At 39.2% G+C, this 14,316-nt stretch overlaps 1 protein-coding gene across 1 annotated transcript; it reads right to left on the bottom strand.

The window, feature by feature from the left end:
* Positions 1 to 4,161: 4,161 nt before the first annotated feature.
* Positions 4,162 to 12,481, bottom strand: LOC132080124 (homeobox protein CDX-4-like). Its single transcript, XM_059483135.1, has 3 exons — positions 12,049 to 12,481; positions 6,921 to 7,066; positions 4,162 to 4,368 (listed from the first exon to the last, which is right to left on the bottom strand). The coding sequence occupies exons 1-3, from the start codon at positions 12,479 to 12,481 to the stop codon at positions 4,162 to 4,164; spliced, it is 786 nt and encodes a 261-aa protein (XP_059339118.1).
* Positions 12,482 to 14,316: the final 1,835 nt, after the last annotated feature.

Consider the following 14,316-nt stretch of genomic DNA (forward strand, 5'->3'; position numbering starts at 1 on the left):
ATAACTAAAGTCCTTGGAGCAGTCTTCAAAGGAAGAAAGACAAATATTGAAAAATGTTATTTACATCCTTTAGTGTTTCATCCATGTAAATACAAATTTAAATACAGGGTCTGATCACATCTGCTGAGGTTTCTTCTTCACAGGAGCAATGCTGAAGAGTCAAACACAGCTGCCCAGAAAATGGGGGAATGCAGGGACTTTGTCTGTGGTGCCTCCATCCAAGGGCACATCCTGATCTCGTGTTCCCATGCTGGCAGAGCATGACCAGGGATGGGCTCGTGCCAGGCTGGCCTGGAGTCCTTAATGGCCCTTTCAAGTGTGCCACCATGAAGCGCTCCATTTATATTTTGGTTTGGGATGATGTTTTCTGGCTCATGGCATAGCTGCACTCTGATAAAGTGTCTAAAGCCTGCAAGAGGCAGGGTAAGGATTTCCTTTGAGCTATTTGCCATTTCCCCCTCTCTCTGGCTGTCCTGAGGTGACTTTATGATGCTTGTATCCCCAGCTGTCTGTTCATGCTAGATATGAAGTTCTGCACCTCTAAAACTGGTTCAGAGAGCAAAGGGAGAAAGAAGAAGCTCAGTTTGTTATCAGAAGCTGCACTTGCTCCCCAGCATGCTTCTCCTAGACTGTGTTGGCTGCAGCAGACAGCAGGAGAGAGCTCTCCTTTGCTTTTTAGTGAGTTTTTTTGCTAGCTAAGGCAGAGAAGTTCCCCAAACTGTGGCTTTTCTTTTTCTTAGAACTGTTCAAACCTGCTTTAGACTAAAAACCCAGAACAACACCAAAAACTCTCACCTGTAGCCCACTGTGCCTGAGATGCTGCATTCCAGCAGCACAGGGACTGATAACAGACTGAGTGAGCTGAGCTGCACCTCACAAAAAAGACTTTCCATGTTTGTCATGTCTTCAAAACAGCAAGAAGTTTGGTTGTTTTGTATTGTTCATTTTTTATGCTAGTAAATACTTTACCTATTAAATGAACAGGATTTTTCCCTTTTTCTCCAAAGAAATCTTTTCCCAAGCCAATTAAAAGAAGAACCACTTAGATTTGCTTTCTTTAAAAACATCCCAATTCAAAAGTTTTCTCCAAAATTTGCCCTAAACCAGGACACTGGCTTCTCCTGAGCTGATACTCTGACTGCAGTTAATCACTCTCTGATGGAGTTTACAAAAAAATATCCTGATTAGTCTTAAAGAGTTTAAGAATTTTTTCCTTAGATTATTTTGAGAACCAGCTGTGCCCCTGCACTTAGGTTGAAAGGGACATTATGATCCATATTGGGGGTAGTTATGCACAGCAACAGATAAAGGGAATAACTTCTTGACTTTACTGTAGTCAGAGAAGATAATCTACTCCACTCTGTAGGCTTAGAGATAATTTTCTAGTAGATGAAAGAGATTTTCCCCTAAATATTTATTAAGATTTGCTTGGGATACATTTAAAACACAACTGATGGATAAAATTTGGGATTAAGATCATGAAAAAGAGAAACAGTTTTTATTGACAAGACTGATATTAAACATGCCAGAGGAGGTGCTTTGTATCCCATTCCAACTCTAAAAACACCTAAAATGGGCTCATTTACAGTGATTCTTTATTAGCTGTGCTTGTTCTGAGTGCAGTCAGTGCTTCAGTGGCTGCTCTGAGCAGTTTGCCAGGGCAGGGTGGTGTTTCCTGACTGCCTGGAGCTTGGTTAGAGTCTGCAAAGTGATGATTTGAATACATTGAATGTGAACCTGGTAAATATCTGTGTTTCATTTCATTTTCATCATAAATGAGGAGGGAAATCTGAAGCAATGCATTTCTAATACACAAATATAATGAATGATGTGTTGTGTGTTATAGCTGTACTTGCCATTCCTCCTTGTTGATATAAAATCTGATCAGAGAAAAAAATCTGAAAACTGTAAGTTTTCTTTCTCTCCATTTCTGTGCCACTGCTAAGCCTCACAAAAGCCCTCTCCTGGTTTCCATAGAAATGGCCTGCCTGCCGATTTGAGGTAAAGGTTCACTTCCCTTTTTTCTTGTATGTCTGAGTTTCCTGAGAGATTATTTTATTCTCTACATCCTTCATGTATAGAAGGGCAACCCAGGTAGAGGGGCTGATGGAACAGGGGAAACTTCCTCTCCCAAGGAAAAAAAATCCAGATTTATTTCACTGAAGAACATAGAAAAAAGGCTTGTGTGTGTCACATGTGCATTTCTGTGGATGTGAACAGAACCAGCTGTGTGTGTGCATGTTCCACAGTGTGCTCTTGCTCCTATAATGTCCCTGTGATCCCACTGGAACATCAGTGAGCAGATTTAGGAGATCCTGAGCTAAAGCCAAGCAGATGTAGGCTCAATTTCTCATCAGGCTGAGTTTTATAATTATTTATGTACACAAGATTTTCTGTTTACAGTTTGTTTGCATTAGAATACACCCATTTCTTTGAGCCATATGATAGGAGATGACTAGAAAATATATTGGGGAACCACCCACAAAATGTTTACAGTAAGGTCTTAATCTATGTTACAGCATTTCTTCCTAGTTTAGTTTGAGACATTTATGTCTACAAAGATAAAATTCAGAATTTAGTTCTGATGAGTGTTATATTTGTAACTGCCAACAGAACTGCTTTCCTGGAGTTACTCTAACAGAGTTGTTTTAAAATAAACAGGGAATGGTGAGGCATGTCCTCAACTTTGCTATCTAATGTTTTGAATCCAGATGCTGAGAGCTTTGACAAATCCTGTCCATGGCGTTCAGTGCATTATTGATGCTCACTGACACAAAGAAAAGCAGAATTTATTCTGCTGTTTTTGAGAGCAAGAGTTTGATGTTGCTGAAATATGTGGGGCATGATTTTCATAATGCTGTTTTCTGTTTGTGTTCTGCTTTTCTCCCTTTTTATTACCTTTGCTCCCCTTGACATTTTCAGGAATATTAAATCTTCCCAATAGAGCTGTTTACTTCTATACTAGCAAAAAGGTCATCTTAAGAAATTCCAAAGAACAGTACAGCTGAAGGGCTTAGGGATTTTTTTAGTGCTTTTGGTTTTCTTTGCTTTTGCCAGACTCATCACTTGTCTCTCAGATACCATTGCTACCTTCTCACCTGCCAACATGGAGCAGTAATTAAAGCAAACCCCACTGTGATCATTCCTTAATTTGTGCTCTTTCAGGAGTGCCCATCAAGTGAACATTTCTTTTCATTAAACATTTCATCTGCAGGTGACAGCTTCAAAATACTCTCTCAGCTACTTTGGGAGAGTTGTTGTCTTCAGCCCCAAATAAGTGTCAGGGATAAAATCAGTGGCCTGAGACTGTTCTTGTTTCACTTCCAATCTTTAAAGACATCAAGCAAATTCTTTATTTGCTTTTTGGTGGTTTGCTTGTAGTAACAGTTCTGTTTCCATTCCATTTGTGCTTGGATTTTTGAGCAATATGTGCAGTCCTAGAAGATTGAGGTAATACTTGTCTTCCAAATTTTCTGGCATTTCCTAATGCACATGAGAAATTGCATTTTTTACAGTGGAACAAATCTTGGCAGGTTTGGTATATTCTGTATTTCACTATTGCTTGAATACAATTCCATAGGACAGAGATGATCTGTGTTATTTAATTAAATGCATAGTATGTTGGTATAGCAACATTATTATGGTCCTTGAGCATTTAAAAGTGTTTTAAATGGTTTTGATGTTTTCAAAAAGTAGCATCCTTCTCAGTCCATTTAAGTGTAAATATTTATTAACATCTACAGTTTCCTCTAATTATATAAATGGAACAAACCAATCACGCCCAGATGGTTATATCTTCTGCAATAGGACTCTATTTTATAATCAGTTCTCTTAGTTTTTTGTGTATATGGATGATCAGACTAGAACTACCTGTACTGAATCTTCAGCTGGATCATTCTTTGTGTCAGTGTCTAAAGCAAATTACCTGCTAGCAAAGATACCAAAAAAAGAATCTTAGCAGCACAAAGTCCCTGAGATTTTTGCAATAATTAAAATATTTTGCTTATAGGCTCAGATTTCCTGCTTAGAAATCAGCACTCTGAAGGCAGATAAATGAAAATGGTCCCTTGGGAAGTTGAGTTTCCAAGGTGAGCAGTGGCAGTGGTGGAGAAATCCATTCTTGCTTTTCCTTTTTTTCCTGTTTTGGTTTTTTCCCTCTGTTCATTCTGAAACTATGACTTGATGAATGTCATTAGGCTGTAATCCATTTATTGCATGTGGTGGTGGGAACAGAGAATTTGACAGTTCATTTGGACTGAGTGATCCAGAGTCACTCTGAGCTGAGCCCCCGCTGCCATCGAACTGCGAGATTTTCTTCTTGATCATTTTTCTCTCTTTTGCTCGGCGATTCTGGAACCAGATTTTCACCTGGGGCATTATAAATGATATCTGATTAATTCAAAGTGCTGCTCAACTTTTTACAGTAATCATTGCAATGGAAATGTAGGTAGGTCCAAAACCACAATTTAAAAAACCCAAAACCCAAAGCAAACAAACAAAAAGCCATGAGGAAAAAAACCCCCAAAGCTAAAACCAAACCAAAAAACCCTCCACTAACCAAAATACCTAATTTGTGCAGTGAAAGTTTTTACATTATTCTGTATTAATTTTTGGCATAATAACCAATAGAAAATTGATTTTTTTCTTTCTTGATTTCTTATTTTTCTTGGGCCCTTGGTGTAAAGCGAACACACAGTGTTATATTTAGGAACACAGAAATCAATGAACTCATTGAGACTCAGGCCACAGAGTTCATCATTTCAGCTTTGCCAGTGTCATAATTTATGAAGATGCAATTATGGATTAATTGTGAAGATTTCTTTATTATCTATGTTACAGATTAATTCAAAGCCAAGTAGTGAGGGTTCTTTTTCTTCATTTATGTTGTGAGTGATTTTTGTGTGTATATATATTCTTATGTATTTAGAAGTTTTGACTGTTTTTATTACTGGAATATATATTTAAACATGTATTTTGCAGATACATATGTACTGTTATGTGTGTAAATAGATATATCAGCATTACTTAAAGCCAGTCAATTTCCCAGGCTCATTGTGCAGGTGAAAGACTTATCTGTTTAAAATCTACTTTAAGGATCTCTATTTTCTTTCCTTATGTGAAAGTGTGAATGAGGAGGAACTTCTGTTTGTTTTCCTGCTTGCTAACTGTATTCTTAATTCACAGTATTTGTTACAGCCTTTGAGGCGTGTTGAATACTGTACAATATAGAAAGTTGTACTCTTGCTTTGTATTAAAAATCTCAGTGATTTATATTTATTTTTTACTACCCTGCTGGTATTGGCATGAAGAAGCATTTAGCTTTGTCTGTCCTGTGGAAATGCTGATCAGTTATGTATTTTGTCTCTATTATACTTGAAGGAACTTTCCAGGTAAAAATGGGGTGGCATTAGGAGCAGCAGCTCTGTAAAAGGAAACTGCTGGTTTTCTGCAGGCTCACTGGGGACTCCAGGCATGTCTGTGTTCTAAATCAGCAGAACATTAAAGTGGAGCTTGCAAATCTCTCATAATTGCAGTTCTCTGAAAATTTCCCAGTGCAGCTCTATCCCACTGTGTGACAAACTTAGTCCATCCATGATAAACTTGGGTTTTGTTGTTCCTGCCTGGGAGCACTCACTGTCTGTGCAGTGCACTCTGCACTATTTGGGTCTGGGCACTAAAATATATTTATAAAATCCCAGTGCTTGATCCTAAAACACCACTGATTGTCTCTGCATTCCTACATTTCCAGCCTCCATTGGTCCCTCTCTGCTCCCTGCTCTTCCACAGACTGAGTGGAGAATCAGAGAAAGCACTGAAAGAGGAACATTTTCAGAGACCTGAATGTGTATATTTAGAAAGAACAAAAGCTTGTAAAATTCTAAGAAGAAAGATTTCTAGTTAATATTTACCTCAGGGCAATGATCTGGTTTTTAAATGAGATGACTTATTCAGTATCACCAAATGTGCCCTTCTCCTCCAGCTGTAGCAGAGCCATTGCAATTCTGGAGGCTTGGATCCAGCAGTTACAATTTCCACACACTGCAGAGCTGTGCTTGAGAGAAATGCTCTCCCACACAGGGATTTTAGGGAATTCTCATCCTGAGTTGCTGTGGTGTCTGTATGAACACGGCTAACACGGCTCCTGTGCCCTGCTCAGCAGCCTGGCTTTATCCAGGACAGACATTAAATATGTACTAGACAGGAGTGAAGGCAGAGCTGCTCTCCAAGGGAGCAATGATGCAAATATGCACTTGAACATTCCCTGGATGGATAGTCTGGGCTACACGCATGAGTGGCAAAAAGAGATCCTTACTTGAAAATCCAAGGTTGTAAAACCCCCCTGAATATGCTGAAATCTGACAGAGGAAGAATGTGGCCTGTGGAAATTGTGGCAATATATTGTAACAAAAAAAACCCCTAGATATCTCATTGGATTGAGTTTTAACTTTCCTGTCTTACAGCTGAAATATATCAAATGCTTTGGATTTTTTGCTGGCCATTACTTGGTGTGATTTTAAGAAGAAATAAAATTATGAATGTTGTAACTCTTGGGACCATAGCTAAGACCTGTTAAGCTGAACTGTTTAAATTCCAGATGGCATCAAGCTAGAAAGTAAGAATAACTACTTTTTAAAGTATGAGCTGACTCCTAATGTTGAGTTCCATATAACTGGAGGGTTCTGTCAAATTAACTGTGGGGCTGTGTAGTGGATTGTCTGTGTCAAATGCAGAGAGGCAGGAGATGGCTGCTGCTGTGTACCCTGGCAGTGCCTGGGCGCTGGGGGCACACCTGAGGGGTGCTCTCTGTGCCTGTCCCTGGCAGTGCCTGGGCACTGTGGGCACACCTGAGGGGTGCTCTCTGTGCCTGTCCCTGGCAGTGCCTGGGCACTGTGGGCACATCTGAGGGCACACCTCTGTACCTGTCTTTCAGAGAGTCCCAGGTTTGCTGCGAGTTCTGACTTCCTCCTGATTGTAATGTATCTGTTGCAGTGAAATTCCTTCTCTAGTTCCAGTCTCTGGTGATCTGTGTAAACAACCCGGTACTTTTCTTTTGTTCTTGTTTTACCTGGTTAGAAAAGAAAGATTATTCATAGATTGAGTTGGATTTTCCATAGCAGCTTGCAAACATCTCAGGCATTTCCCAGACATTAATTAAACTACAGGACACTTGGATAGGACTGCTTTCTATGGTACAGAGGTGCAGGGTGAAGTAACAGACTGTTGGTTACCATAACTGTCTTTCCCTCTTTATTTCCCCTCCCTGTAAACATAGATTTAAATGTGAAGCTCTTAAGTGCTAAACACCCTGAAGCATGTTAAATAATTCACAGCAGTACATAATTGGTGCTGGCTATATTAATCTCAGAGGGGTTTCATTGCAGTGCTCAGTGAAGTGACTTCTGTGTCTCTGAGAGCATAAATACCCAGCATTTCAAGACTGAGCTTCAGTCACAATTTGTGCAGTTGTACTGTGGCCTATTTCTTTATCTGAGTTTCTAAAGATTGCTTCTGTAGCACAAAGGTGTGTCCTAATAGAAATGTTGAAATGCTTTTCCTTTCTTGTGGCCCTAGGATAAATTCAGAAGTTCAATAATAATTTAATGTACTTTTTCAAAAAGGTCCAGTCTTGCAAGGTGCTGAGTGCCTGCAGGATATCCCTGAGGGTACTCTGTGCTGGGCTTCCCTTTACAGTTGGAGGTAATTAACAATTTGTAAGATGAGGCAATAAAATCTTGTAAAGGGATTACAGGATCATCCTCTCTCTAATGTATAAAAGAAATATTCTTAGATATATTGGATAAATACTATTAAGAGAAGCATTATTAAATGTTTAGAATGTATCTCTCATTTAATATAATTTTTAAGCAATTCTTCATGTAATAATAATCCAGAGAGATCAGTTTTCAACTTATTTGTTCTCCTTTGCACTTTCAACAACCAACTAGATAGTTTTCCTTTTTTCTTCTGATCTTCCCAGTTTTTTTTGATGTGAGTTTTCTGGGACAAACTGTAGGACAAAGACTCCTTTAAAGTGGTTCCCTAAAATCCATTGAGGTGTTAAGATGAAGCACACGCCACACAAAGGAGCGACAAGGAGATCTTATCAAGAACCCCTTTCACATTCAGAAACACAAGCCAATTGGTTTGGAATTTACAAGCCCTAAACAAATGTCAGACGCTTTCATCTTAGCAGAAGAAAAAGGGACAGAAATAGATGAAGGAATACTTTTTCCTCAGTTCTCTTTACTTTTGGACCGACACCGAGGACAGACTGGGATATTTTTATCTGAAGGTAGACATAGCTGAAATAAGCATAATTAGAGATATTTTCCTAAATCCTCTGCCACTTCAACTTCCAGCATAGAAGATTTTCCTGCCTAAATTTGCAGGACTAAATAATTCAACTGAGTTTACTTTTTTTCATGGTACAAATCATTGGCTTTGAAATATTTGCCCTCAGTGATAGTTCTAATGCTAACAATAGTATAGATATTCAGGTTCCTTGTAAACTGAGGGCTCAGAGGGAATCTTTGAAAACAAGTTAAAATTCAACAAGGTTATTCCGGCCTCTCTATAATCAGCAAATATAACCATGATTTGAGGGGGTGGAGAAAAGGAGTAGTTTTCCCCATTCCCCTTGGTCATAAAATTCACAGAGTATTTCTTCTGAAGACAATAAAGCTGGGAGAAGGCCTCTTTATTTGCTGTGAAAATCATCACCCTTTCCGGCAATATAACTCCTGAAGAAAGGAGGGAGAAGGAAGAGACAAGACTGCATATCAAAGCAAAGAGAAGTGTTAAAAGGGTCTGTTGCCTCAATATGACAGATAGGCCTCAAAACCTCAGACAATGTAGGCCAGTGGAAAATAGATGTCACAACTAATTTACAAAGAAAAATAAATTAGCATTAAAGCAGGGGCCTGGCCTTTTTTCCTGCTATTCTGTTTTGCTTTCTGGCCATGTTTCTGCTGTTCTGTAATCTGAATTACTTGTACATCACAGCTTGTTTAAACAAAGACATAAGATGTCTTGGCTATATTTTGAAAAAAATCCTGTGGCTGAGCTTGTAACATATGAAAATCATGTTGATCTTTTGTTTAGTCCTGTTAAAGACCCTTCTCTCTCTGAGACGGGTCACTCCCTGATGGAAGTGTCATATGAAGCTTTAAAACCTTTTTCTAGGCCTTTTAGATACCTTTTCAGTGAGTTTTACACTTTGAAGGTTCTCTTGCTCTCAGAAAATACACATCTTACGCTGTTGATTACACAGAGTTTAGAAGATAATTGGAAGTTCTGCTCCAGCATAACTGAAGTGGATGGCAGATTTTATCGTAGATTTTCAGTAAAAGCAGGATCTGATTATCAGGAATTCCTTAGATGTTCTTTTCCTCACTCGGAGGGCCTGACTGGGAAGGTCTCTTTACCAAGCCCACTTTCCATGTTTGATTTTTTAAAAATGTCTTATTGCCTTGTATATTTGCAATGCTTTTGTGTTTGAAGAAAAACAAGGGTTGGTTCTGAACATACAGTTACGGTCCTTTAGTCAGAGGATGTTTCATTTCAAATCACATTTTATCTGTTGAAAGGACAGAGCACTTCTGGCTTTGATCTTGTTTCATCCTGAAGATTGACTTGATCAGGTAAATTTTTGTTTCACTTTACCTGCAATTTAATTTTGTTTTGTATCAAATGCTAAATAAGAATATTGAAACAGAATGTAATGTATTTAATAGAGTCTAAACAGAGAGGAAAAATTCCCACTGACATCTCCTCACTCAAAATAATTCCCACTGTGTTTAGCACAGTATTTCAAGAGGCTCTCTCATCTAATGGGATGTGTTGTGGTTTCTGTTACTCCATTCTGCTCACACACACTGATGTGTGTACACCCTGGTGGAGTTAAGGACATCCACATGTTTATGCACAGAAATGTGTTGGTAGAGTTTAGGGCTGTCATTCTGGGATTTTAAAGCAATGAACTTTATTAAGCAGTGATAACATTGAAGGAGAGGAACCAGTAGCTACTTTGATAACCCATATAACATTATGGCAATAAGGAAAAACAGTAAGTGTGTTTCAAAGAGGGGTTATAATGGCATCAAGTCAGTTTTCTTCTAGAGAAAACACTGATAAGGTGGTACAGAGCAGTTACACGCATAATTTTAGCTTTGTAATTTATTTGAATTCTCTTCCATTTGTCACAATTTTTTCTGTGACCTGATTAAAATTTCCTGGGTTTTTTTTTTTGTTTTTTTTTTTTTTTTTTTTTTTTTTGTTTTGTTTTTTTTTTTAAATACCAATGAAAAGCTAAATGTCTTTGGTACTTTTCTTATTTTGCACAATTACCATATTTGTGCTTCACTCTCACGATCTCCTTTTTTAAGGTGGGTTGATGCCTTGAGCTCACTTCTGTGAAGTCCTGGCTGTTTTTAACACTTCAAAGGATTGGGTTCTAGGAATGCACAGCCTCAGGACATGCAGATATTGATGGGCTCTGTTCCACCTGTCCTGAGTGGTTCATAAAGTATTTCAGAATGTGAGTAAATCCTGTGTAAGCACTTTTGAGACTAGAGATTAATTTAGACCCAAAACAGTGCCTCTGAATTGCAAATATATTTTGTAACTTTGGACAAGTGAATGAGAAACTTTTCAGGGTCTTCCAAGACTGTTCAATAAGTGTAAAGCAAGGATTTAGATTTTTAAGTGTGTTAAACTTTAAGAATGTTATTCTTCAAAAATGCCACACATTGAAAATTCTGTGCCAGCATGACACAGCCAGGGCTGCCTCATTGACATTCAGTAGTCTCAGCTGAATTTGATCTACACTCAAGTCTTGCATCACTTCTACACCTGGCAATCTCCAAAGATGTTAATGAAGTTACTGGGATTTACATGAGTATACAGAAGGAGGACAGCAGACTGACTCTGCCTGGCTTTGAAGGCCTTCGTAGAGGCTCCAAGTGGCAGGAGAGCACTGTGATATCCTAATGTTCACCAGGCATTTTATATTTAGTAACAGAGGCAAATCAATGTGTGTCTGCTTTATAATTAGGAAACAATTACCAGGCTAATTTTGCTCCTGAGTAATAACCATTTGAAGGAGGATTCTGTCTGCAGCAGCAGTGCAGATTTTCTGTGTTTTCTAAGACTGCTCCAATTGTAATTGCTCTACTTTTTTCCGAGCATTTCTTTGATGCTCTCTAACACACACTTATTACTTTTAACCTGAACCACAGATTTAGCAAACCTTGCTACACCCAGTTTCCACCTTGGGAATATACATGGAAACGTTCATCTGGCAGGCAAGAACAGGCACATCAGTGAGTGCCACTTGCAGAAAAGAGATTTTTAATTGTGTAAATGTGGAAGCTGAAAAATTATGGCACGTAAGGAAAGTAAAACTGATGTGAAATTAAATTAAAAGGGAGCTTAACCAAGGAATTATGTGATCTGCAAACAAAATACTCTATGCTGATTGTTTGAGTCAGATTGCTTCTCTAGGAATATTTGTGCTCACCTAATAAATCTAGGCAGAAAAATATGAGACACAGGAAAATTGCAGAAAATTACATAATCACTGCAGTTAGATCAGAGCACATGGTTTTCTTTATAATTATTGAGAAGTCTATAAAGTTTAAAAAGATCAACCTGATTCTATATTGATATCTCCCCTGCAGCACAAAATAACTATGTAGTATTTCTGTCTGTAAGTGTTAAATGTTGCTGCATTGCTCCATAACGCTTCAATGATTATCATCACTTTTACATGATTATCATGTTATCACACAAAATGCTTTACAGAGTGTTCCAACAGGGATCCCTGGAGCTGAGACCACATCAACCATTCCACTACAGCAGCCACAGAAAGCCTTTATGGGAGAAAGTGAAACTAGCATAAATTTAGTTAAAACTGCATTAAACAGCAGTGGGCTAAATAAATGTCATAAATGACCCACCAACCTATGTGCTTCAAGTAAAGTTAATTATTTCTAAGCTCAGTGATAGCAGAAGATGCTTTCTGAGGTTGAAAGTTGAATTTGCACTCACCAGCAGTGTTGGTTTGCACGGTTTTCCTCATCCACTCATAAGAGCTGTGCCTTTGGCTGTTGGGAGAGATTTGCTGGGCATGGATTGTATCTACAGGAGGTAAGGGCGCAGCAGCAGCAGCGGGGTGCAGGGAGCTGTAGTCAGCAGAGCTGTAGGAGCCCTGGCCAGGGGACGAGCCATTGATGTGGGCAGCGGGCGCGGCGCTGGAAGGGCCTGGGCCGTAGGCGCCCCAGTCCTCGCGCTGGGGGCCGTAGTGGGAGCCCCAGGCGGGCGCCGGCTGCCCGTGGCTGTCCAGGGCTGCCACGGGGTGGTATCCCATGTAGTCGGAGTAGGCTGGGGCAGACACGAAGTTCTGCACGGGCAGGCTGTTGTTGGCCCTGGCAGGTCCTGGGTACATGCTGGGCTCCTTCTCCAAGAGCGAGCTCACGTACATGGCTGTCCCAACTGTAAACACGGCGTCACAACATCTTGGTCCTCAGCGTCTTCTTTTACTGCTCAAAAATATTTGTGTTTGGTTTTCTCTAATAATGCCACTCTGCTTGGAATCTTCTACTTCATCCTCTTTTATTATCAACTGTGTTACCAGGTGCTGGTGGTAATGGTTTACCAAGATCTTGTCTGACGTCAGCCCAACTGCCTGCCTCATAATTACATTTACATTCAAATGAAGGGCTGACCAACCCCACCTTGCTGCTGGTTCTGGTGCTTTCTCTTTCAGAGAACTTTTATCTCTCCTATTATCCTGCCCTGATATTCAACAGTGATCCCAGTCCTGTAAGATGATGCAACAGTTGCTTGGATTTGTAACTTAAATAGTTAAGTAAATCGACCTTTTTAAAAGAAATTAGAGTGGTAACTATAATAGCAATGTTTAGCATTCTTCTTGTCTGAAACCTTTATTTCATCAGGTATTATCAATCAACAAATAAATCTGTTACTCTCTTAATTTCTCAAATATTTTAAAAAAATCTCCTTTTTAGTCTTTCACAGATACAGCAATTTGAATAATTGCAATTCAATAACTTCAAAATATAGAGCACCTTGTAAACAGCATGTCTGGAGTATAAACGTCTCAAAAATGTTCCTCACATTGTTGATATTTGTAAGAGGTTTTCCAGAATGGGAGACTTTAAAGCTCTGGCTGTAAGACACATGTTCACACTCTCCCCATACAGAGTGATTTAAGAGATCCCTTCATCTGGTGGCCGTTGCAAACTGATAAATTTTAAAAAGCAGACAATAAATCTTCCTAACAAAGATGGTGCCAGAAGTACAAAGAAAATGACTGTAAAAAGTAGTGAAAAAAGTCTTTGATTAGGCCCAGGAATATTGTTGGCTTCTGTTTCAAGCCAACCTTTATCTGCCTGAAAGGAGGCTGGTTCCTTCCTCTGAAGCTGCTGGCTATAGTCTGCTTCCCTTGGCAGCTTGGGCCAGGGAAATCAGCAGGGAGAGACATCTGGGTTGTTAAGTTTGTGAATCAGAAGTGCCCCGATGCTGCTCTGTGACACACGGATGCTCCCCGGGTCAATGTTCGTGTCCCTCTGAGAAAAATGATTCTGAAAGCGGCTTTATATCCTGTTACTAACAGCTTGTTCTTAACAGGAGAACTAAGCCACACCCTAGGACTTTAGAATTGCCTCTCTGGGTTGTGTAGCTGCAGTTTGTGGAGTGAACTCGCTGTATTTTTATTTTGGATGGGTTTCTTTGCAATGAGCTATTTGTAAGGGCTATGCTTGCAAAAGAGGTGCAAATTACAATGAGTTGTTTCCCTTTACAGAGGTGTGGGTTTTCATTCAGTATCCTTTGTATTTTGACACTGCTCGTATTCACACATCCCTTCTAATTCCAGCACTACAGGATTCTAAGTGTGTACTTACAGACAGGAAAGATATTCCTCTTCTCCTTAGGACTGGGCTTTTTGGGGAAAGAATTTGTACTGAGAAGTGTAGCAAAATCTTTGTAATTAATTTTGGTATATTTACAGAATTCTACATTAAATGTTGGGATCCTCAGAATGTTGAGGCAAGTTGCATGGGATAGTGCATGGAAAAAATAAAAACTTCTGTAGTTGGTGTACCTTTATAAAAATAGACATTATAAATAAATGGAAGGAGGCTCTTATTCCCTTTATCTTGAAAGACATGGAATTGTAACACAATTGTTAAGAGCCCACAGTACTGAATGTTATCCAAATTAAAGAAGATGTGTTACCTATATCCTTGGAATATTTATCCCGTTTGTGGCATTATCCCCCAGTTAAATTCCCCT

The sequence above is a fragment of the Ammospiza nelsoni genome, chromosome 15, assembly GCF_027579445.1.
Source record: "Ammospiza nelsoni isolate bAmmNel1 chromosome 15, bAmmNel1.pri, whole genome shotgun sequence".
Taxonomy (NCBI): Eukaryota; Metazoa; Chordata; class Aves; order Passeriformes; family Passerellidae; genus Ammospiza; species Ammospiza nelsoni.